Source organism: Haliotis rufescens, unplaced genomic scaffold, assembly GCF_023055435.1.
Source record: "Haliotis rufescens isolate VD_foot unplaced genomic scaffold, xgHalRufe1.0.p SCAF_14, whole genome shotgun sequence".
NCBI classification, from domain to species: Eukaryota; Metazoa; Mollusca; class Gastropoda; order Lepetellida; family Haliotidae; genus Haliotis; species Haliotis rufescens.
In genome coordinates, this window is record NW_025963824.1 from 1,970,603 (window position 1) to 1,994,340 (window position 23,738).

General features: G+C 39.1%; 1 protein-coding gene across 1 annotated transcript; it reads right to left on the reverse strand.

Annotated features, from left to right (window-relative positions):
- Positions 1 to 8,172: 8,172 nt before the first annotated feature.
- Positions 8,173 to 11,928, reverse strand: LOC125379284 (GA-binding protein subunit beta-1-like). The gene is made up of 3 exons (XM_048395553.1): positions 11,727 to 11,928; positions 8,760 to 8,819; positions 8,173 to 8,588 (listed from the first exon to the last, which is right to left on the reverse strand). The coding sequence occupies exons 1-3, from the start codon at positions 11,926 to 11,928 to the stop codon at positions 8,173 to 8,175; spliced, it is 678 nt and encodes a 225-aa protein (XP_048251510.1).
- Between the last annotated feature and the right edge of the window lie 11,810 nt (positions 11,929 to 23,738).

The following is a 23,738-nucleotide window of genomic DNA, read 5'->3' on the forward strand; positions in this document are numbered from 1 at the left end:
CATTACTGTATTTTCCCAGTGAGTACCCGGATGATACAGCAGAAATCTAGACTTGTTCGCGACCTGTGCTCACGATTCGTAAGTGCATTTTTATTGATAGTAGAAGGACGTATGGTCACAAATAAAGCAGCCACACAACCGTACGATTCCACTCAGTGAACATTTAGAAGCATGTGGAAACGGCAACTTTTTAGTTTTCCCGCTATATAAGCTAAATTTTGATCATGAACCTACAAGAGCAACATTTCATTCATAAATACGCGCCTAAGTTAAATGTCAAGGCGTAAGTTATTTGTCCATTTTCACCTTGGTATTGTGACGTCATAGTTTCCTAAATGTTATGACGTCACGTAACTATATGTTACTACTTCATGTCCGTTATTCAGTTATTGCCTGATGAGACTCGTACGTGGTACGAGTTGAAAGCGGTAGCCTATTAAAACTGTGTTCAATCTTACTCCACTTATTTAATTATTACCATATTGTGCCTGAGAGTTAGAACTGTTCTGTGCTTTATATATATATATATATATATATATATATATATATATATATACAGTCAAGTCTCGTTAATCCGACATCGTTGGTTGCACGTGATTGTGTCGGATTAACGAGTATGTCGGATTAACGAAATTAATTGATTTGTGATCGAAAATCGGACGTCTTCACGATAGATAATAACCGTGTGTACCTTGTAATAAAATCATTAAAAACGAAATAAGCTGGCTTCATGCACATTTATCTGGCTTCAATTTGTAAACTACATTTGTATAGCTTTGTACATACAGGTTTGAATAGCTTTTCCTGTTAATTGTTAAGTTAATCTCTGCAGCCAGTGCGTGTCAAAACACTGGCTGTGTACTCGCGGGCAGATGACCACGGAGTACGCTGATCACTGTGTCGGATATATATATATACAGTCAAGTCTCGTTAATCCGACACTCGTTAATCCGACACTCGGCTTTATCCGACACAAATGATGGGAACCGATTGATTCAGTGCTATTTAGTCCCGTTAATTCGACATTCTCGCACTCCGACTCCGACACACCTAATTTGCAACGAATTACCGAAATCACTCATTAATCAGTCTCGTTAATATATATATATATATATATATATATATATGACGTAGCCTTGTATATATGACGTAGCCTTGTGGTGGCCGTACCGTTGTGGTGCGTACCCTTGTATATCAAGGTTTTAACCCCCTGGATGCCAGAGGGACATATATGTCCCTCCTCTACAACCCTCACTTTGAAGTCGAATAAAATTCCAAATACATCACCCACACAACAACACTTTACAGTTTTGAATAAGGTGGGAAATTCCCTGTCCTGTGATTTCATCCACTGGCATTTTAGGCCAAGCAAAAGTACTGAACATGACCTCTGAAAATTAGGCACATCGTAAATGTCGCAATTTTGTACACATTACTAAATCACCACTCACGGCGTTATTTACAGCATGTTTTGAAATCTAAATTTCGGATATTTACTCGGAGAAATGAATTTCAAAAATAGCATATTAGTGATCACGGGTATCTGTCTTTTATGAAATCACCAATGATCATTCCAAAACGTCTCTGATAACCCTAGAATCGTTTAGAATGTTTGGGAAAAACGAAAACACGAACGCCGAAGTGAACTTTCCGCCATATTGGATAGTGTTTACAAAATCACGTTTCAGGTACACCGGTTATGAGACGCCTGTAACATCACGTATATATTTCAAACTTATCTGCAATACCTACATCCTTGAATTCCTCATACATTTTAGAATCAAATGACCAGTGGTCTTTGTCACCAATACAAAGTGGCTAGATGAAATCAAGCAAAATAATTTAGGTGTGAAAACGAACGCTGTGCTCGAAAAACTGCACATGGTTGAAATGTAAACAAAGCAAAATTCAGATTTTACACAGTGTAGCATATTCTCCTATTTTGAGCTATCCATTCGTCTATTCGTTCAATATATTGGCTCAACATTTTCAGAACATGCATGGGAAGAGAATCGTAGGAAGAAGTACGGAATTTCAAATAGATACATTGCAATGATTAGATATTTTCAACAGAAGTTGTCAAAGTTACGTTCTGGTTGACGCCATGACTGACGCAAAATCACGCACAACGACAACGGTATTTATCGGAATTTCTGACTATTTCCGTTTGTTTCTATGGAAATTATGACAACAAATAACAGTACATAGATTATCAGAATGTTTCTGATTACTTACATGTCACATTTATGTTTATACGATCCCTGAATCAACGAAAGTCCCATCGTACAATCCCGCGTACTGTTGATAGTGTACACGCCATTTTGTAAAAGTGGGTCACAGGTAGTGATGTCATACGTCAACATTGTTGTACATATTTGGTCATTTCTTTGAGGTGAAGGTCCTTGAATGAGAGTGCACACGATCACTGTATCATGCTGTTTACAGTTTCAGTTATGGTGTATATTTTGCATGTCTTTTATACATTTTTTCACACAATTAATTTCACTTTGGATATTTGTCAATGTTCAAAATGAAATCATACGTACATATAGGCCACAACATGTATGAAGGAACCTTTGATAATCTCCTGTTTGTTAGAACATTGTTTACATAACAATGTGATAGGTTTATAGTGTCGACTATGATATTTCTTTCCTTTGGACAAGTGTTACAAGATGAAGTGTAAATGTAACTGCAGCATGTACATATCTCTTGGGATGTGTAATAAGTCAATATTATAAGTTCATATAACCAATGTCCATGAACGTTAACAGCCGTTTCATTTTATTTTATAACTAAAACTGAATATATTACTTTAACAAAATGGATAATATGTTTTGGTAAAATATATGCACACATTTCTGAAATGTCTTGGTCTTGGATTTGTCTTTTATGTCGTTGGATACAAAGAACAGTGATATCTAACGATTCACCAGGGCGCGTTAGTCACAAACAATTTACGAATTATTCCTCTCGTTTTGCATTATATAATCAATGGTTACATTATTGTTTCAATATTGTGATCACAGGATAGTAAACAGTTTACTTTATTTCTCCAGGAATTGTAAAATGTATAAAAATAAAACCCATGCCAGGAACCCCGTTGGTTCAAACGTATACGATTTCCCTGATAATTCTATACCAATAGAGCTTTCTTTGCATCTTTTATTGTGTAAGAAAAAATAGCATAATTATGAACAAATATATGTCCAATATTGAATATAATTCTGGTTGTTTTGAAATATTCTTTTGGGAATTTCATTACGTAAATTGATGCCAAACAGGTGCGTGTCTTGTCCAGTTAAGACACACGATAAACGTTCTAATTGTTTACATATTCAAGACATTATTTACTTTGTGAGAGCAGTCGTTTTATGTTGTGTCGAAAAAGCGTCAAATTCCGTTTCACACATCGAGATTTTCCATACCATGAACGAAAATTAGGGGAGATATATATTAATCAAAATACCAGTGTCCTCTTTTTCCGACGTTATCGAAGACATAAAACCAGCCATGACGTCAAAAGGTATCGTGTTATTTTTAGGGTATTTCATAACATTTGGTGATAAGGCTTGTGCTCCATTAATAATGATGCAACATTAGTCAAATTACACTTACACAATCAGGAGAATGTTGGAATCTAAGGACAAAGTTATAAGTTAGATAAGGCCATCCATTTCTCTATTACCTCCTTTTTATGAAGTACGATTTCATCATTTCTGATGGGTATATTTTATAACTAAACATGTACAGTTTCAATATTGATATTTGTGTTGGAATAGTTTGGTTCCTCCTGAACAAAACACCACGAAAATATATTGTCCTTACCCACAGTTAATTCTCACCAAGTGACCTGAGTTACAACAAACTAGAGCTAAGCATAGCGGAGTTATGCCCCCTTTTCTTTGTACGTGTGTAACCTCTCTGTCACCTTTTGACGTCATAGAGATAAATCAGTTTTCGTCATTTACGGCATGCTATTTTTGGAATTGAATGTATGTCGTTATACATACGCATATAACTCCATTTGATATGTTATTATGTCGTTCAGATATTAGGCATTATTTTGTTCGCTCACAGTTTCCGTAAAGCTTCTTAATAAAAAAAAATGTCGCACAGTACTTTTATCGGTGTACGATAAAAAGCGGAGAAATTTACTGTTTTTCAACGCAGAATAAATTCTCGGACAACACTTAGGAGTGTCTTTTTTAAAAACCGGTTTGATATTTACAGTTAAATTTACACTTTTTAATAAGAAATTTCATATTCTCCACCTCTGGGTAATTTTATAGCCAGAGGTAGATCCAGTGCCGTGTGAGCGCAATTCTCGCGCAAACTTCACTTTTCTGATCTTAGGAAAATGTGCGTCAGAAAAAAAACTCGGCATCCAGAAAGTACCGATTTAAACACAGACGAGGTTCCCGTTCCTGCAAACACAGGGAATGCTGTATGCTACATGGCCAGCCTCCATCAACACCTCTGGTGATCTTTTTGCGATCCCGAGCCTTGCGCATAACCATTGTCATGACCTGGTTGAGTTACTTCGTCCCATCAACGTGAAGGATTACCCACAGAGAAAGAAAGGATTAAAATCACTAATAAATCTTATCCTAACGTAGTACCCCAACTTCCAAATGCCTCTCAAAGAAGGATTAAAATCCTAAAAACATCCTATCTACATGATATAGGTACTCACAACCTATAATAATAAAATGTTGGGGTTTGGGGGCAAATGTAAAAATCACAAACCCTAACGCGATTCTGTCTACATGGTACCCGGTGATTGTGAAGATCTCAAATTCCTTCAACAGTCAGACCACATGGCTGTTCATAGTCATTTCCAACATCCTCTTAGAATTAGTGTAGAAGTGTCCCACACAAAACTTTCTTTTATTAATTCTTCCAAAATACAAAACAGAAAGTGGGGTGTGGGGAAATGGGACGTGAAATAATAAGACATTAGTAGTGGTGACGGCTATATCATTATTGTAATGTCTAAAGTATAAATTTGGGGAACGAAAAACAATCATTTGCCAATATTTACCAACCTGCGACAATCTTGTCAACACGGGGGTTCCCCTAGCAATAAACTCGCATCTCAATTCACTCCTGGTCTACTGTCAGCTTGCCACAATCGCTAGACTGGACCCTCGTGGAATGGTTCATGCCATTAAAGTCTAGCAACCGAACGCTAATTAAGACGGGTCTACCTTTTATTCATGGTCTGGTGAACACAGCTCAATGGCCGCTCATTAACTCTAAATTCGCATCTCACTGTTTTGTTTAATCTCACTATTCATTTGATAAATTTGTCAACTTCAACTGGAACTTTGTGCGGTGATAAAAAATGGTGAAACAGGTTTCCTGCCTATGGCATAAACAGCACGTGCATGTTAGCTGTATAAATGCGTTCGTCTGCAGGGTATAACCACACGTGATGAAGGCACACAACAGAATTGCAACGACTGTCACAGGAGCAGAGAGAAGGAGCCATCGGTATGGCCGAAAAGGGAGGGAAATTGCCAGAAGGTTTGGTTGTACACCATTGACAGTAGCAAGGCTGATCCAACGGTACAGCAGACAGGGAGGACACAAGACAGGCATAGAACTGGACAACCTCAAGTGACAACACCACTGGAAGACGGTCAGATACGGCTCATTTACCTCCGAAACTGATTCGTAACGGCGAAGGCGACGGCTGAAACAGGTTTGGGACAGCCTATCAGCCAACGTACAGTACTAAGACAACTTTGTGCTGCTGGAATCCGAGCGTATCGTCCTTTCCAAGGATTGGTACTGATTGTTCAACATCGACGACTGAGACTGCAATTGGCGAGGCAGGTTCGACGCTCGCAAGTGAGAAATTGGCGTCGAGTGCTGTTTACTGATGAAAGTCAGTTTAACTTGTTTTGGAATTACGGTTGAGAACGCGTTTATCGATGCAGAGGGGACGTTTGGCTCCGGCGTGTATTCGGAAGGTCCATCCATTTGGCGGGGGAGGTGTCATGGTGTGGGGCGGTATTTGCAATCCCAATACTAGTGTTGCAGCCAGTTGTGCTTCCGTTCTTACAAAACCAACAACAGGGGACATTGTTTCATCACGACAATGCCAGGCTCCATACTGCAAGACTGAGTCGGAACTTTCTAAACCAGCAGAACGTTGACGGTTTGCCCTGGCCTGCCCACTCATCAGATGTGAATCCTATCGAGTATCTGTGGGTCCATCTGGACGGACAGATTGCCACGCCATTAGCCTCCCGTCAACAGACAAGAATTGCAACAGGCCCTGAGAGACGAATGGCAACGGATCCCAGGCCATGTCATCAGAAGACTGATGTCATCGATGAGGCGGCTTCCACAGCATGCATTGAGGCAGTTGGAGGTCATACACGCTTTTGAAGGCAACTGTGTCGACAATGAACTTGTAGTTTGTCTGACAATTTTTTGGTGACATTTCAGACAACTTTTGAAAATGAAATTTCTTACCCCACCGTTGTTTACCTTGAGCTTACATTACCTGTGATTGCACACTTTTATTCAAACTGTGGTTGATCAATCATCTGTTTCCCGTCCCTAGCTTATATAATAATTCATAACAAAACCTCTTCTTGTTATTTTTTAATCCATCATGGAACTCGACCTATACTTTCTTTTGCTGCCCAGTTTACATTTTAGTGTGATATGACAAATGGTCTTTGTCACCTAAAAATCAAGCGAAATACAGGCTGTGCTCGGAAAACTGCAATGGTTTGAAATGTAAACAAAGCAAACTTCAGATTTTACACTGTAGCACTTTCTCATAGTTTGAGAGATCCACTCGTCTATTCGTTGCATACATTGGCTCAATAAGCATACCAATCTATTTGATCAATATTTCTGTCGTTCACATTTTAGGCAGTATTGGACTGTTAAATTCACACAATCAGGAAATGTAATAATCTACATCCCTGCGCAAGGATATTGTCGGGGGTAGACCAAGTACGTGCAGTGCGAGGCACAAGGGATTGTAACGCAAAACTCACAAGCAAGATGTATATACCGTCACTAACAGGATCAGTACTATTACACTATGACTCCGTTATTGCTCTTGCTGCTAATGTTTGCCTTACAAGCCCCTGTGGTGTGAGTGCAATCCTCGCACAATTCACTTTTTACAAAACCCACTGTGGTAGAATATCTATATTTTTAAACCACAATTTCTCCTTGTTCCAATTATGTGTTTATTTTCTCGACATTTCGGCCTTTTTCTCGTTACTTCGATTATATTTTCGTAATTTCAGTAATTTTCTTGTTGTTTAAATAATTGAGTTTGTTTCTATCGTAATTTCCATTTTTGTTTTAAATTTATTCTAAAAACTTGAAATTTCGAATTTCAACTCATTATTAAGTAATTGCTTAGAGTTTTTTCTTGTAACATCGTAATGTTTTATCATAATTTTGAATATTTTCTCTCAAATTAAAAGTAGAAGTTTCGAGAATATAATTGAAATAACGAGAATAAAGTCGAAATTACGAAAGTATAATCAAAGTAACGAGAAAATAAATCGAATTTTCCCAATTGAGTAGATAGATGCTCATAACCACTGGATTGTCTGGTTATGTACAGACCGCCGTCATACGGCTGGGAATTTGCTGATTGTGACGTTAAACAACAAACAAACATAGATGGTGTGTTAAAACCATGCCACGGATTTGCACGAGTCAACCAAGCTTAAAACTGTAATAGTCCAGGTGATGATTCAGGGTTAGAATTGGTCTTGGCGGCATTCCTTGTACATTTGCTGCCAATGCAGCTCGACGAACCTCGGCTTAGTGTGAGGTCACAGAGTGCAGCGAGATGTAAACAAACAGATTCTTGTCTGTTTCACGATTGGTTACAAACTCTTGACACATCATTATTAAGACAGACAAATTTATATATTACGAGATGCAGTGTTCACCTTATAATGACGCATCATCTCTATTTACACTCAGTTAACAATTTTCTCACCTGATCGTGCGGAGTTCCGAACAAAACAGATGACAAAATATCTCAAAATATTTTCACAAAGTTTTATTTCTATTCAAACACTACAAACATTCTCACCTAGTCCGGAAATATATAACAAGACAACGTGAACGGCACACCACGTCACTGTCTCCTCCACAGTCTACACAAACACTACACTGATGTCAATGAGCGCCGATGGACATAAGCAGACTCTCCACTCGCCGATGTCGAAAGTTTCTCGCCCAGAAGAACGCGGTCTGCCCCTGCTTGTTCCTGGCGTTGATGTCCACCACGTTCAGTGACAGCACATACTTCACCGTCTCCACATCACTACCCATACATTCGACGTGAAGGATGTTGTTATCGTTAAAGGTCAACACTGACACATCAGCTCCTTTCCTCATCAGGAGCTCCACGACTTCTCCGTGCCCCCACCTTGCTGCCCACAGCACCGGTGTCCACCCATTCAAGTCTTTACTGTTGACGTCAGCCCGTCCTGCTGCCAGGATGCGCTTCACAGCCGCCACGTTTCCCCGCTTGCTGGCATCACGGAGGTCGCTGTCTGCTCGGGGGTCTGTACTTGCAGGAGTCGGTGTCGCTGAAACACAAAGTAAACTATGTACACATGTCATATTCTTACAGTTCTAACACACTTGTGACATTGTCTCCACCCACCTCGTGTGTCAGGTCTTACAGTTCTAACACAGTTGTGTGTATGTCTGGAGGGTGGTTTGCCCACTACAATACACGTGACATTGTCTCCACCCACCTCGTGTGTCAGGTTCTAGAGGGATCCGAGACTTCCGTGTTTCCTCCTCTCTGCTCGTGGCTGTGGAGACAAACAGGGTGGTTAGACTTGACTGAAACTCTACTTATGTGTTGACACATTCCCGTATACATATACATTTAACCACTCTGTGGTAAATTTAAGAAATATGTTCCAGACGAAGGGATATTTTCTTATAAGGACAGAGCTTGCTGATACATCTGGTGACTTGACAAACTATCCAATGTGCACACTGACACTATCACCAGTGGTCAGACTCTGGTGTCACCCCAGGTTTCAGTGCCTTCATCTTGATCGGGTCACTGGAGGCTGCAACACAGCTTATGTTACGTAGAACATCATGGAAATAACTCCATGCAGTGATGAAAGCACCGCAACTGTTACCAGAAGCATGCACATACGTTGAAGTAAATAGTGTTATTATTTTCTGTGTCGTTATTCTTTCCGTGTGCCTCAAGGTTCCTCAGTTGATGATGCTGCAGAATCAGTGATCCCCATGAATTCAGAAGGAAGTAATATGAAACATAGTCAGGATGTCCCAGTGTCATTAGTCTCTAACAAATTCACCCATCATTACGTCTAATAAATAATTATACTGCAGTACCTGTATGTTACATGCATGTTGTAGGGTACGTCCTCCGAGCTGGTCTGATCCCTGGGGGTGTCTCGGCTCGTTATACACTCTTTCAGTATTTATTTGCCTGGCATTTCTTTCTATCCAACTTTAGAATACAGTACCACAACATCTCGTAAGGACGATATCTGCCGTAGGTCACATGTCTCAAAAACAAGCAACCAGTTTTTTGTAAGAATCCGTCGGACGCGAACTCGCGTGTCAACTAACAGATTGAGCTACATGTACGTTCACACTGTGAAAGTAAGTGCAATTTTACCTACTCATGCCTACAACGTTACGGAACTGAACGAAAATGGTCGAATAGGTGACGGACACATACAAAGGTTAATGTTAGGCATGGTGGATAGTGACTTCAGTCTACTGACACTTACATATGATCCCGATGCCATTTGGCACACTCGTCCCATTCCATAATCTAAAAGATGATCCAATATGGCTCCAGACGTCAGACGTCGAACTCGGGAGTACACTACTGCCTAAAAGTTCATTCCCCTAACACGCGTTGAGAACGCGTGTAACACGCATGTGACACGGGTGCTCAACGGGTTGCACACGGGGTGAGCACCCGTTGGACACGGGTGTGCAACGGGTGTGCAGCGCGTGTGCAACCCGTTGCACACGCATGTGCCACGCGTGTAACACGGGAACGGGTTCCAGTTGAAGTTGACAAATTTATCAAATGAATAGTGAGATAAAACAAAACAGTGAGATGTGAAATTTGAGTTAATGAGCTGTGTTCACCAGACCGTAAATACAAGGTCGGCCCGTCTTATTAAGTGTTCGGTTGCTAGACTTTTATGGCATGAACCATTCCACTAGGGTCCAGTCTAGCCATTGTGGCTAGCAGACAGTAGAACAGTAGTGAATTTAGATGCGAGTTTATTGCTAGGGGAACTCCCGTGTTGACACGATTGTCGCGGGTTGTTAAATGTTCGCCATTAAGGAATGTTTTGTATTTTGAAAGAATAAATAAAAGAAGGTTTTGTGTGGGACACTTTTATACTAAGTATAAGAGGATGTTGTAAATGAATATGAACAGCCATGCTGTCTGACTGTTGATATAATTTGATATCTTCACAATCACCGGGTGTGACAATGTAGACAGAATCTCGTTAGGGTTTGTGATTTTGACATTTGCCCAATGACCATAGTGAGTATTGCTGGGGATACCAAACGTAACAGTTTATTATTAGAGGTTGTGAGTTCCTATACCACGTAGATAGGATATATTTAGGATTTTAATCCTTCTTTGAGAGGCATTTAGAAGTTTGAGTACTACGTTAGGATAAGATTTATGGGTGACTTTAATCCTTTCTTTCTCTGTGGGTAATCCTTTCACGTTCATTGGAGGAAGTCACTCAACCAGGTCATGACAGGTCGTGAGTTTACTCACTAACTACTGTGAGCGTTTTTGGCATGACATATTTTCTTGTATAAACATAGAAACGATGCTCACTCACTCACTGTTAATCTTTTGCAGAGTGGGGATAAACCTCAGTGTCAAAGACGATCAAACTTAGTTCTAATCCTTGTTTATATGTGTCATCTCCCAAATGGGGACATTTTCATAAACTTGGCAAGTGATGATGAATTTTAATATTAATATTATTATAGTTTATAAAATTGTTAATAAAACTTTAATAAAATTGTGCTACATTCTCACGAAAAATATATTGTCTGTGGGTAAATTTATATGTTACGTTACATCAGCATTTTTCAGTGATATTGGGACTACATGAAACATGGCTGGTTATACATTTCTGATACAGGTGCTTGACTGACTGAGTAGTTCATGATCAATTAGATATGTTTAAATCTGCCAAGTTTGCAACAATAGATGAGTAAGTTGATACATTTGGACCGCAGTTACCGATTAACAACTTAAGACATAGAGACAGGGAGGAGATATATAACCAAACCTATGGTCCTGTTGAGACAGTTGACAGTTAGAATGTTGGATTAAATGACAGTAACTAATTTGAACATTCCCCAGTAATATCATAAAATAAATCATAACTCATAACAGTCCGAGAGACAGCTTCCAGCCATATACTAGTATTGAAGGGACAATCGCTTTTGACAGTTTAAAAATAAACTCACCTTAAGGTGCCTGGCAAGTCAAAACTGACCTCCCTGAATATGTTTTTTTCAGGTTTGACAGCAACTATGCTTGTGGATTTCAGAGATAGGCATGATTTTTAAGGTAGATGTTATTACAATAAGCGAAAATGTCTTAAAAGTCCACAGTTTGTGGGGACAAGTGTGGGAAGGTACGGCGTCGGCTTGCGAGCGTGTGTGGCTAGAAATCGAGCCGCGGTATCCTTGTAGTAGTCTCTTGGTCAGCTTCTCATTCTGCGGGTCGGGATTCTGGTAGAGACTCTTGGCAAGGAGGGCGGCGGTATTGGCGACGAAGTGGTTTGAGGTCGGTATGCCACCACTCTGGAAGAAGTGGTACAAGTCTGTGTAGTTTGTGACGTAGTACTCGATGTCCTGTCCCCCCTTCTTGTGCACCATGACGAAAGAGACTCCTTGTTTGGCGTAGTAATGTTCGTTTGGGGTGTTGATCTGGTCAACCTTGAGATCCGGCCGGGCCTTGTAGTGGTTGATCGGAATGTCTGACTTTTCCACTAGTAAATAAAGTTCTTTGGTTTGACCTATTTTATCCCTGCTGACGTTATCCTAATGTTCAATTTCAGTCTGCCTCACCAAGCGTAAGAAAGCATTGTACATGTTCTGATAAACCACACTGATGCAATTAAGCAAATTAATATTTGCTGTGGGCAAATATCTATTTTCTATATATATTTGTGGATATGAAGCATTCCAGTTAATTGTGGATACACTGGGCAGACAGAATTGTGTTTATTTCCAGGCCATCCTGATCGTCGTTTACTACTAAAAGGTGTATGGTTGGAGGCAAGATCAAAGGCGCCGCACAGTATTTATTAAATAACAGACGGGGTCGTCCGTTTCGCTTTTGAACAACCACCCCACCCTGTCTGTAGGAGTTATATAATCGGTGCGCAAATAACTGTGTGAAGTCCACTGCCGGGCTGATGCGGTGTCAGTGTCAGCGATGAACATGAATGCTCAAATTATAGACCTGTAGCCCTCACAAGTTGCTTAGCCAAAATATTTGAAAAGTGAATATTCAATTCTCTGATAACAGCAAATATACCCTTAGAAATAGATTCAACATACAAACAATCAAATGTAGAACACAGACCTATGCTTAATCATTTCTTCTGCATATGATCAACCTGCGGAACCCTCTATCCGATGAAGTAACTAATGCTCGCTCATTAAAAGAAATCAAATCCTTAATTAATCGTTCTGATGCAATTATTAATAATTTTGACCTCAAATATTTTCATAGATCATGCTAAATTGTCCACTGTCGCCTTAGGCTCGGCTGCAGTGACTTAAACGCTGATAAGTTTAGACGACATGTATCAGAAATACCAGACTGCACTTTTGGATATCACCTTGAAGATGCAATTCACTTTTTCTATAACTATACGATAATACGATAATATCAGAAACACTGTATTTCTACACGCAAGGGTATGGTCTAAAAATGATATTACATGGCAGTAGTTGAGCAGTTCTACAAACATGACTCTTCTTAAATCAGTTCACGACATCATTGTCAAAAGCAAAAGGTTTGAGTAGCTTCATTTTATGCATGTAGTAAAAGAAAACTGCATTACCTTATTTCACAGACACCACTTGCTTCAGTGTATTGGCTTTGTGTATTTCATTTGTGCATTTTGTATGTTTATGTTCATCACTCTCTTATATATATCCAGCTGTTGTTAAGTTGTTTCCTGGAGAGGTATTACATGAGCAAGTTTTGCTTGTTTACCGATCCAGATTTCTTTTGAAATAAAAATACGTTTAAGCCAACACAGCTAACCCTAAAACACATGATTGTAAACTATTAAAAAAGGGGCACTAATCTCTGGCTTCTTCTCGGGTGTCGGACAAAAACTCAAACTCATTTATTCTTAGAAAAACATGACATACAATTATCTACAATTTTTATTATGTACAATTTAACAAAAATAATAAAAATAGGATACGTGGATACTAATACAATTTGCAATAAAATTTCTTCAGCCTAAACAAACAGACAAATAATGGTGAAAGCTCATCGGATGTCGTTATTTTGAAAAAAAACCTGATGGTTACAGTTTAATAAATAAAAAGCATCCCTGAGTGAAAGCATTTGCGGATTTCGGATTGCGTGGATGATACAATTACTACTCCCTTGTTGTCATCCACATTTTCTGGTATAACCCTACACTTGTGTATCTGTCATAATTCACTTGCTGCTCAGTTAATGAATTTATAACATGTATACTTAGTTGTAGCACCACTCAGATTACCCGATAAAGGTTCAAATTTGGTCTTTCTTGTACCTGGGGTAATTATTCAATCTTAATCCAGGTTTGAAGTGAGGTGGAATGTGAGTTATGTGATATGCACGTGGCAGCCCGGCAAGAGATGTATGATCAGTTGCTTTACTTTTTTGTAAATCAACTGATCATTCCCAGACATCAAAGGATCAACAGGAAATACGTTGATTGATTAATAACTGTTATCTTGCACAGTGGATATGTCAAAAGTAAGTTTTTGCATGTGAAGGAAGGTTTACTAAACCTAGGGAATACACTCATATCATGGCGTGAAGTACAGATGTAAAAACAACATACTTTGTTCAAAGGGTAACCGATAATACACTGACTGGTTGTTCATTGTTATCTAACTCAATGTATGTTTTTAAGAACCGTGGACATTATAAAAATAGTTGTCACGTGGGCTTTCTCAGCTAACTTGGCACCTATGTGAAACATTTGAAACAACCTAAGTGATCAGTTAAGAAACAAACACGGGTTATAATATTCGATACATTTAAATAACGTTTAAAAACGATATATTTAAATATTTTAATATATTTCATATATATTTCAAAAATGGTTTCTAAATAATTATTATTAAAGTATTTGATTCTCACATAGACATTTGACATCGAATAAGTATTTTGGTACAGCTGCAGACGCAATGGATATTGTTCCGTTATGTTGATATCCCCGGATACATTATAACTTTGGTAGGTTGTAATAATGATATTTGCATTTTGTTTTCATTCATTCGCTGCAGCTTTGAACAGAATCATTCTTGTTCCTTTCCGTTTGGTTGGGAAGTTTTTCGCTGCGCGATAGACGTTGTTTTCACAAGTATTTCTTTTGTAAGCATGTATATGTTACAGTCAAGGTGTAAAATATGATTCACTCAGGCAATTTATTAAATATCTAAATATTTCAGTCTTTTTACAACTTGACTGAATAATCCATTCATTTATTTAACCGACTGACTAAAAATGATAAAGACGATCAAAAGAGCTTAAACACATCACAACATATTAATTATGCTAAGAAAAGAAGCCAAACAATACAGAACTGTACTTGGTGATGATATTAAACATAAACAAATATTTGGAATTCGTTATCATATTAATAAAGATGGACATATTTTTCAGTTAATTTGTAAAATAAACTGAATATTTAGGCGTTTAATAAATTTCCTTAGTGAAATCTGTTTACATTTTGATATACACACGGTAAAATAAGCAATGTTCAGATGAAATTTTAACTTTGTGTTGCAAGTCAAAATAGTGTACACAAAGATCGCACAATTACCAAGCAAGTGACTTATCAAAACTGCATCACCATTACCGATGTTCCCCACAAATATACCTACATTTCCAAAACTGTATTTCATTTTGTTGATCAATGTGACAATACGTCCTTCTAATATCAATAAAAATGCGCTTACAAATGGCGAGCACAGGTCGCGAACAAGCCTAGATTTCTGCTATATCATCCGGGTACTCACTGGGAAAATACAGTAATGCACAGGTAACAACTACTCCCGCGGAATTGCTTTAGATCAATGCTCCTTTGTACGTTGAAATACTATATATTGTGAATGCCAAATTGATGTATCAAGGATTAAGTAGAAGAGACATTGACCGTAGAGCTGGGAGTTTATTCAACAGACCCGTAAAAATAACACTGCTGATCTTATTATTTATTTTAGATGACGCAGTCAAAGCTCACTTCTCCTGGCGGCCATTATCGAACGGCCAGCTAAAACACAACCCCGCGCTTACGTCTACAGGTTTCTTCCTGTAGTACGGTAATTAGTATTCTCTCCCTCAAGTGTATCCTCAATGATATAACCCACCCTCATTAATTGCTGCTCTTGTCCAGGCTCACGGCTATGGAGCTGAGATAAAGAGTCCAAGTCATCATAAAGTAATTAGGGTCCAATAAAAACAATGCGCCGCCAAACCTCATACATATTAAGCATTTCAATTGCAATAATATGTTCCAGGACCATGTATTCTCTTAACACCATCGGATTTAGAAGCAATGGTCGTAAAAAACAAGACAGATCAACTTAATCACAACAGTATTCATGTTATTCCCACAAAATCACATAAAGAAAGGAGACATTAGCAAATACATGTGTATTATCATTTTTCGTCAGAATAACAAAATTTTCTCTCCTTGTTACCACCTCCAGGTTCTGCTTAACACGGGTCCTCCTTTGGTCAAAAGTTTGTTCCCCCTCTAATGAGTGTGTCACGCGTTGCACACGAGTGGCGGACAGAGTGCACACCCGTGTGCAACGCGTTGCACACGGGTATCACACGCGTGACCAACCCGATGCACACTGGTTGAGTAACGCGTTGCCCATGAACTTCTAGGCAGTAGTGTATGTATGAATGACATGGTATCTAATAATTCGTCAGGTGGACTTTTTGACAGAAAAGTGTGGTAGGGGATAATAAAAGGATGATGTGGATAAAAGTAAGAAACGAGGGAGGCATGTGCATGGCTAGTGACGACACAACGGTGAGTTTGCTTTTGAATCAGTACTGACAAAATGTAGCCGGTGAAGGTGGCTTGTGTGAATGTTCCAGGACAGTTTCCAGTAGCCAAAATATCTGACACAAAACCATTTCATTAATTTTAATCAACGTTTTTTTTCTGTGAATAATATTAGGAACCACTATAGAATCTAAAATAGCTACTAAACGGGTAGATCTACCTAACCCTAATAATCGTAAAGTGATGACTGATCGTAAAGGCGATCCAATGGCTATTAGCCACTAACCGGGTACCTGACCCTAATCATCGTAAAGGGGTCATTGATCGTAAAGGGGATCCAAGGGCTAAGGATAGAGTTAGGGGTTTCCTTCCCTAAAACTGGCGACAACATGGTGGCTTACTTTGACAGCGGAACAAGAAATTATTGACTGGATCAAAGGGGAAATGAACGAAGGCAGCTGTAACACCCCATCATCCTCAGCCCACTCCACATTTTCAAAGTGGTCATAAGTTTCATCCGCTCATCATCGAGCCTCTCCTATTACGTTCTTTATTACGTCAAAGCAACCAAGCGGTAGTTGCGCCGCCATTTTAGGAAAGTTCCCAATCACTTTAATCTGTTGTAGAGCGCGAGACGAGCAATTAATTTCATTTTTCTTAGCAATTCGGGGCTTGCAATGCACCCGAGATCAACCGCTAGTGACACTACACCACTGTAGCCTAAACCCTACTATCCATCCAGTCACCATTCTAGCACTAATGCAGTGTGAAGTGGTATACCATAATTATTACTAATACATATATATATACGTTAAATGTCCACTATTTTTACTAATGTCTCGACAGTAAATAATATATTTTTCTTGAACAAATTAGGGAAGTTATAAAACACTTGACGATTCACCTATCTAGACGATGCCACTCGTTAAAAAAAGAAAATAATTATGGGAAAATAACTATAATATCCATAATTGCATCAGCTACACATTACAGGAACGTCATTGTTGACAGAATTGACTTTCACTTTGTGTGAGTTCATTGGAGTATGAACCGTCATAGAATGAGGGCCGAACTGTATGAATGTCAGAGTTAGTATGTTTAACTTCGTGTTTACACTGACAGTCATACGAAACCAGCTATATCACGGAATAAAATAGTTCCTCAAAAAGAGAGTTGGCTTGAGCGTATGGATGCACAACTTGCTCTTCAGAAAATCTTACGAAACACATGTTTTCAAATAATATCGCCATTGGATGAGAAAGGTCTGTTAAGATCTACCTCAGTAAGTCAGTCACAATGACAGTGCATCGTAAAACATTTGACCTATGGTGGTTACATGTTTTAGTCATCATTGATCAATTAGCCGATCATTGACAGGTGGTTAAAGAAGAAATAGGCCAATACACACTAAGGTAAACTCAAACATTGCTGTAGACTGTCACTGTCAGCCTAGACACAAATCGAGTCCATACTACCATAGTTTGGATGTGCATTTCTTCGTTTTGTTCACTAGAATGGGTCGTAGGGAGTAAATTCAATGTGTCGTCACATATTGCATGCTCTAGTCCATCTTTAATACGCTCTGTGTCTCGGAGAACTATGGGACGTAGGGTAGATCAATATGTAAATAACTTCGATCCACGTGCTGTGAGGACGAACGTTAGAATCCGTGGTTATGTCAGAAATTGATTGGCACGGACAAGAAGAAAGCGTTTTGGGACTGTAGATAATAACTGGAAAGAAAAGGTGATGAAAAGTCTGCCCAATATCATTCGTGTCTATATCTGGAACTGACCCACGAAGAATAATGCCCCCGGTGTTTGTGTCCCAGTCGTCAGCCCCGTGTTTGTTTCATGGTGTGGGTCTGCAGTACATGGCCCGGTGTAGGTACTTTGGCCGTTAATGCATGGAAATGATGTAAGCTTTTCCAGGATGACAATGCACCAGTAAATCAGGCTCCTCCAGTGAAAAACTATAAAGTTCAAACCAACATCAATGGAATGGTGTGACCTGCACAATCACAGTACGTTATGGCCTATTCCTATTACTGTTCCGTGTCGCCATGATCAGTCTAAGACATCACTCGCATGGCCGTGAGAGTTTCACAGAGTGAAGGACTGAAACAGTATTTCAGTCATATCACGACATCCGACGTTGATGTGTGAAGTTGTATCTGGTATGGTATTGGGAATGAAACTAATGACTAGTTTTCTTGCACACCTAGGGGACGCAACTCTTAAAATCAATTTTAAAACTTGTTGGAGACCACAAATGAATTTAATTGAAATGCAACTGATGTGTTTCTTGTTTTGAAAACAAATTCGACATTGACAATAGCGATAAATGAAATATGTGACATACAATATATGCTGAGTCACGTTAAACACTTCACATTTTAAAAAGTAATCAAATATATGATATGCAACGGACAATTTAGAGAAGGTAATTAATGTCCAAAGAAGGATTTTAATCAACGGTGAATCTGATGGCACACAAGTTCAGTAGCATGTATGGCCACCATGTGTGTTGACAACTGCCACACAACGCCTCCGCATAGACCTTGTGATGCTTGTGAACACATGATTGGGAAGACAACGCCATTGTTGCTGCAAAATGGTGCCAAGATCTTGCAAAGTCTTTGGTTGGTTCTTGAGTGTGCGCAGACTTCTGCCAAGAGCAACCCAGACCTTGACGGCCAGTCCATGATCAAAACGGGTCCATGAGCTTCCATAAAAGGCAGAAGTTCTGGTGCCAGTACCCTGTCGCGATAAGCAGTAGCGTTGAGGTTGCCATGAATGACAAGAAGCCTGGAATGTGCATTGCCTCAGAAAGCACCCCACACCATGACACTTCCGCCTCGAAATCTGTCAACACTGGGCGTAACGTTCATGACCGCGCCTCCACACCCTTGCCCTACCCTACCTCGGGATTCATCCCTGAAGACCACTTGATTCCAATTCCTCTGAGTCCCTCGTAAGTGTCCTGTGCCCACAATTGACGTTGACGTCTGTATAATTGAGTCAGAATCAGCCCGCAGTATGGTCTTTGTGCTTGAAGGTGAGCAGTTCTCAGACAGTTTCAAACAGTTTGCGTACTCCGTCTAGCCCTAAACAGTTCATTTCTGGTTGATGTAGCCGTCAAAAATCGGTTACGGAGGTGACGTAAGACAATCTGACGATTCTCTGCATATGACGTCACATATGGTCGACCTGGCCGAGGGCGATCAGCGGTGGTACCTGTTTGCTTTAGACGCGTCTGTAAATCATAAACAGTGCGTCGACATCCCATCGTCCTTGAGACTTCAGCTACGGACGTTCCCGTCTGCAACATGCTGATGGCACGTTCACGTTGTATATTTGAAAGGCGTGGCATGACAAATGGCCGTAAAGACTTTTGTTTTCTTGTGTTTTTCTTCTTTTTTTTAATGACTGCTAACAAGTATGGCTGACAACACGTGCGGTATTATGGCCACGTGACCAGTTGCACGTGAAAAAAAACACTTTTGCCACTCCAGTGCTGTGCACATGATTTTGATCGATTCACGTGCAGAAAAACGGGTGTTATCTGAAGACAATACGTGGCCATTACTGTTTAAATATACAACAAGGGCCCACAATGATAACTGGTCAAAATGTTAAAATTTTAGGATTATGACGTCTTAAATTTTGCTAAGTATATATGGTAAGAAAAAAACCTCTTATTTCCATTGCTACCTTTGGAGCTAAATAAAAGCCCACTGGCAAATGAGTATGACCATTTCGGCGCATGTGTAGATAAATTTACTTGCTGCACATGTGCACAATTACTAGTAAAGGCTGACAATGCGACAACGCCTTCTCGTAGTTCCTTGTGGTCAGCCATGTACATCTCCCACAGGCCAGAGAGATTTGGTGATTCGTCACATCTTTCCCAGACCAGTCAACAACTTACACGTGTTGTTCAACCTTTCATCTCGAATCCACACATTTGCTTCAATATATGTTATAAAATGGTAACATCCATTGACAAAATACCCTAAAGCGTTAAATTTATTTTCGTTTGCGTATTTAGTTTTTGTTTACACTGGTTACCACGTTCTGTCGTCAAAGAACATCTTCCCGAGGCAAGGGAGTTAACTGTAAAAGTTCAGATGTCTTGCGGAACCTGACTGTAAGTTCTGCGTTATAGTTTGGCTGGACTAACGAGTCCTAATATACTGAATCGCAAAATAAGGTCACCATGGGTAGATATATGACGTTTTACATGATCAGTACCTACTACAGCAGGCTTTCTGTGGAGCTAGTACATGTTGGTCTGATAGACTACTGTCAACTTAAACACTGATAGAGTTACAATTAAGAGCGACGTTTCGATGTAGGTTCTTAGACCGGTATCAAGCAAGTGATATACAGAGTCTGGCTGGCTAGTATATACACATGTGGAAGGCAATGTTTATACAGTAGAGTAGATGTTGTTATATTGGCGGATTTCAAACTAATAGTGTAAACTACCAGCAATTTACAACTTTCAAATGAAGACTGACCCGGGTCATTTTCACAATGGTTATATTATTAATTTGGCCCAAAGCAAACTTTATCCCGTACTAAGAGCACTAGACACGGAATGGTCATTCTAAAAAAAACATAATCAGAACAGTATTATTCTACCAGACAGGCAAGGAGGCGGAAGATTTCAGGCAGACATTCGACACGAAATACATAGTTCAGTAAATTTATTTGCAGATATACCTTTGATTGAGGAATGAATCAACTTTTAGATAAATGATATTACGTGTGTTTTAGAAATAAGAAATATAAATATACCTAAAAAGATAAAGGTGTATTGCTGAAAAACTCCAGAAAGCAGTTGAAAACACTCAGTTGAAATTTAAATATGGTAGAATTTTCTGGGCGCTTACCGTCTATACAGACAGTTTTCCCAGATCTAGTCGCCAAACATCGAGAATTCAGGCTGCAGGTCTTGGATGCACAGGGCCCAGTCTGAACCTTTAAACACAAAGGAAAGGGACCATATGTATTTGTTGCATTTACTGTAAAGTGTAGGTGGGATTTGGGTAAAGTGGTCGGATTAGATGTTATAGTAAAATAGAATCTCAATCTCTTTCTCATTTTCGTGATTTATTTTGTTGTCTCTGATCTGTCACATATCTGTAATGTTATAAATCACACAATACATTATTCTGCACGTGAAGAAACTCCGAGATAGAACGTCTGCCTTCTAATGAGTACATCGATTTTACAGATGGTGTTCTATGATATTTGAGAAGACACAATGAAAATTATATGAATTTAGATTTTATTTAGCTAGCTGTATCTTTAACTTACATAAGAATGATCCTTAGATTCTACGATGAATCCTTCCCTCTTCTTAATTTTCTTTGCTTCATCACTTGACAAACGACAGGTTAAAGTTTCATGATTGTATTCCAAACTCAAACATCCACCCTTTTCATTACATCTTTCTTGGCACATTTTGATGCCAATGTTCCTGATAGTGGCAGAACAAGGCGTCAATTTGTCTACCTTCTGAAGTACACATTGTTCCGTGCTGCATGTGGAAAATACTGACATAAAATAAAATGCCAGGCACAGGTTTCCAGCGTCGCTTGACCACATCAGCGTCATCTTAAAGTGTTTACAGAGGATCCTATAATTCACCACACCCGGTAAGAGAGACTGTCACTTCGTAGATGCAGATGACAAGACTATCTACATGAATGTTTCCAAAGTACCACAGGTAGGTTGAACACTGCTTTTAAGCGGTTTGATACGTCACGTGATGCCACACGTTTCTGTCGTGAAGAGATCAATACAACAACGTACTTACACAGCATATGCTGGCGCTGGCTCTTGTAGAATCCCTCGAGTGGCTTAAAATCGGTGACAAAGTGCTGTTGCATATACAGATATAGACACCTTGTCAGCTAGGTACACATGTAGATCTATAGACAGGTAAAGTACACCATGCCAGCTAAACACACCTGTAGATCTATGGACAGGAAGTGTTCACCACTTCAGCTAGGTGCATACCTAAAGAAGAAGAAGAAGCTTATTTCAGTACAAAGACCACAGGCCCAAGTAGAGTATATATATATGGTTGTTTTTTTTATACAAAGTGGTGGAGTTAGTGAGTGAGTGAGTTAAGATTTAAAGTCACATCGGCAATATTTCAGCCATATAGTGACTAAATCAAGTTATACAGTAATAATACATTCACATAGATATTAAAATATGTCAACAAAGGACAGTAAAAGTACTAGTCTATCACAGATATAGATTTAAAACTAGCATGTTATCCAAAAAATGTGACTACTCTGAACAATACATTATAAAAATGGGCTAGAGATCACCAGCAACTGAAGTTAGGACACCATACTAGGGACCATGGGGACTTACGGTACATCTGCTTCCTGCATGGGACCCCAGCAGGAACTACATCATCCCTCTGGCTACTGGTGATAGTTAGACAGTTGAAGCCAAAATATTTAAAAATAACAAGCATACTACGATTAAAATCCAGGAAAATGAAACATACTTTGGAGGAAGTCGGACTTACGCACCCTCCCAGGAGGACAATCATTTTACGATACTTCAACCCCCTTTGAAGGTACAGCCACAAATAATCACAGTTATCTAATCATTCTACCAAATTAAAACCACTTATTTTTACAATACATACAATCAAAATTTATCTATTAACTCAATTTCTTTTAAAGAAACAAGAATTAAATGAGTACTGACATTATTAAAAGGATCCTTAAATGAAGATGAATGATAATATTTATCCCTTTAGAGAGAGAAATCGACACAATCAAGCAAAACATGCATGACGGTGATTCTCTCATCACAAGGGATACAGAATGGAGGATCTTTAGCTTTTAACAAATATTCGTGCGTATAACGAGAATGGCCAATACGACATCGTCACAGAGTGACCTCTTCAAATTTTGAATGACAACCCAAGTAAGTGTAACCGATGGTTTGTTTTATGGCATGTAGCTTATTTACACCTACTTGGGTGTCCCACTTCTTTTGCATAAGGTCCCTGATGTAACATCTAATAACAGGTTTAATATCACTGTATGGAATAAGAAGTGGGGTCACAGATTTTTTGAGTGCTGCCTTTGCAGCAGCATCAGCCAGTGTGTTACCCACAATGCCGACATGGCTGGGCAACCAACAGAAGACGATGTCGTATTGGCCAGTGGCAAGGTCATTGTACATTACAAACTGGTGGAGAAACATCAAGAAGTAGCGAGTTCCAATCAACAAATTAACATTATAATAATGACGAACGTAAATAAAGGATATCTTTAATGTATTCAGCAAATAATGACAAGGTTTCAATGTTTGAAATGTGTAGTAAAGTTCTGAGGGAATAAACATTTTATTGTTATTGTTGGGAAAATATGTTTGTCTTAAAAAT

Coding starts and splice junctions, on each gene's coding strand:
- LOC125379284 (XM_048395553.1), bottom strand. CDS start 11,928: ATGGTGCACAAGAAGGGGGGACAGGACATCGAGTACTACGTCACAAAC. Junction 8,820..11,726: donor ACTACTACAAGGATACCGCG/GCTCGATTTCTA, acceptor TTGTCTCCACAG/CCACGAGCAGAGAGGAGGAA. Junction 8,589..8,759: donor TCTAGAACCTGACACACGAG/GTGGGTGGAGAC, acceptor TTTGTGTTTCAG/CGACACCGACTCCTGCAAGT.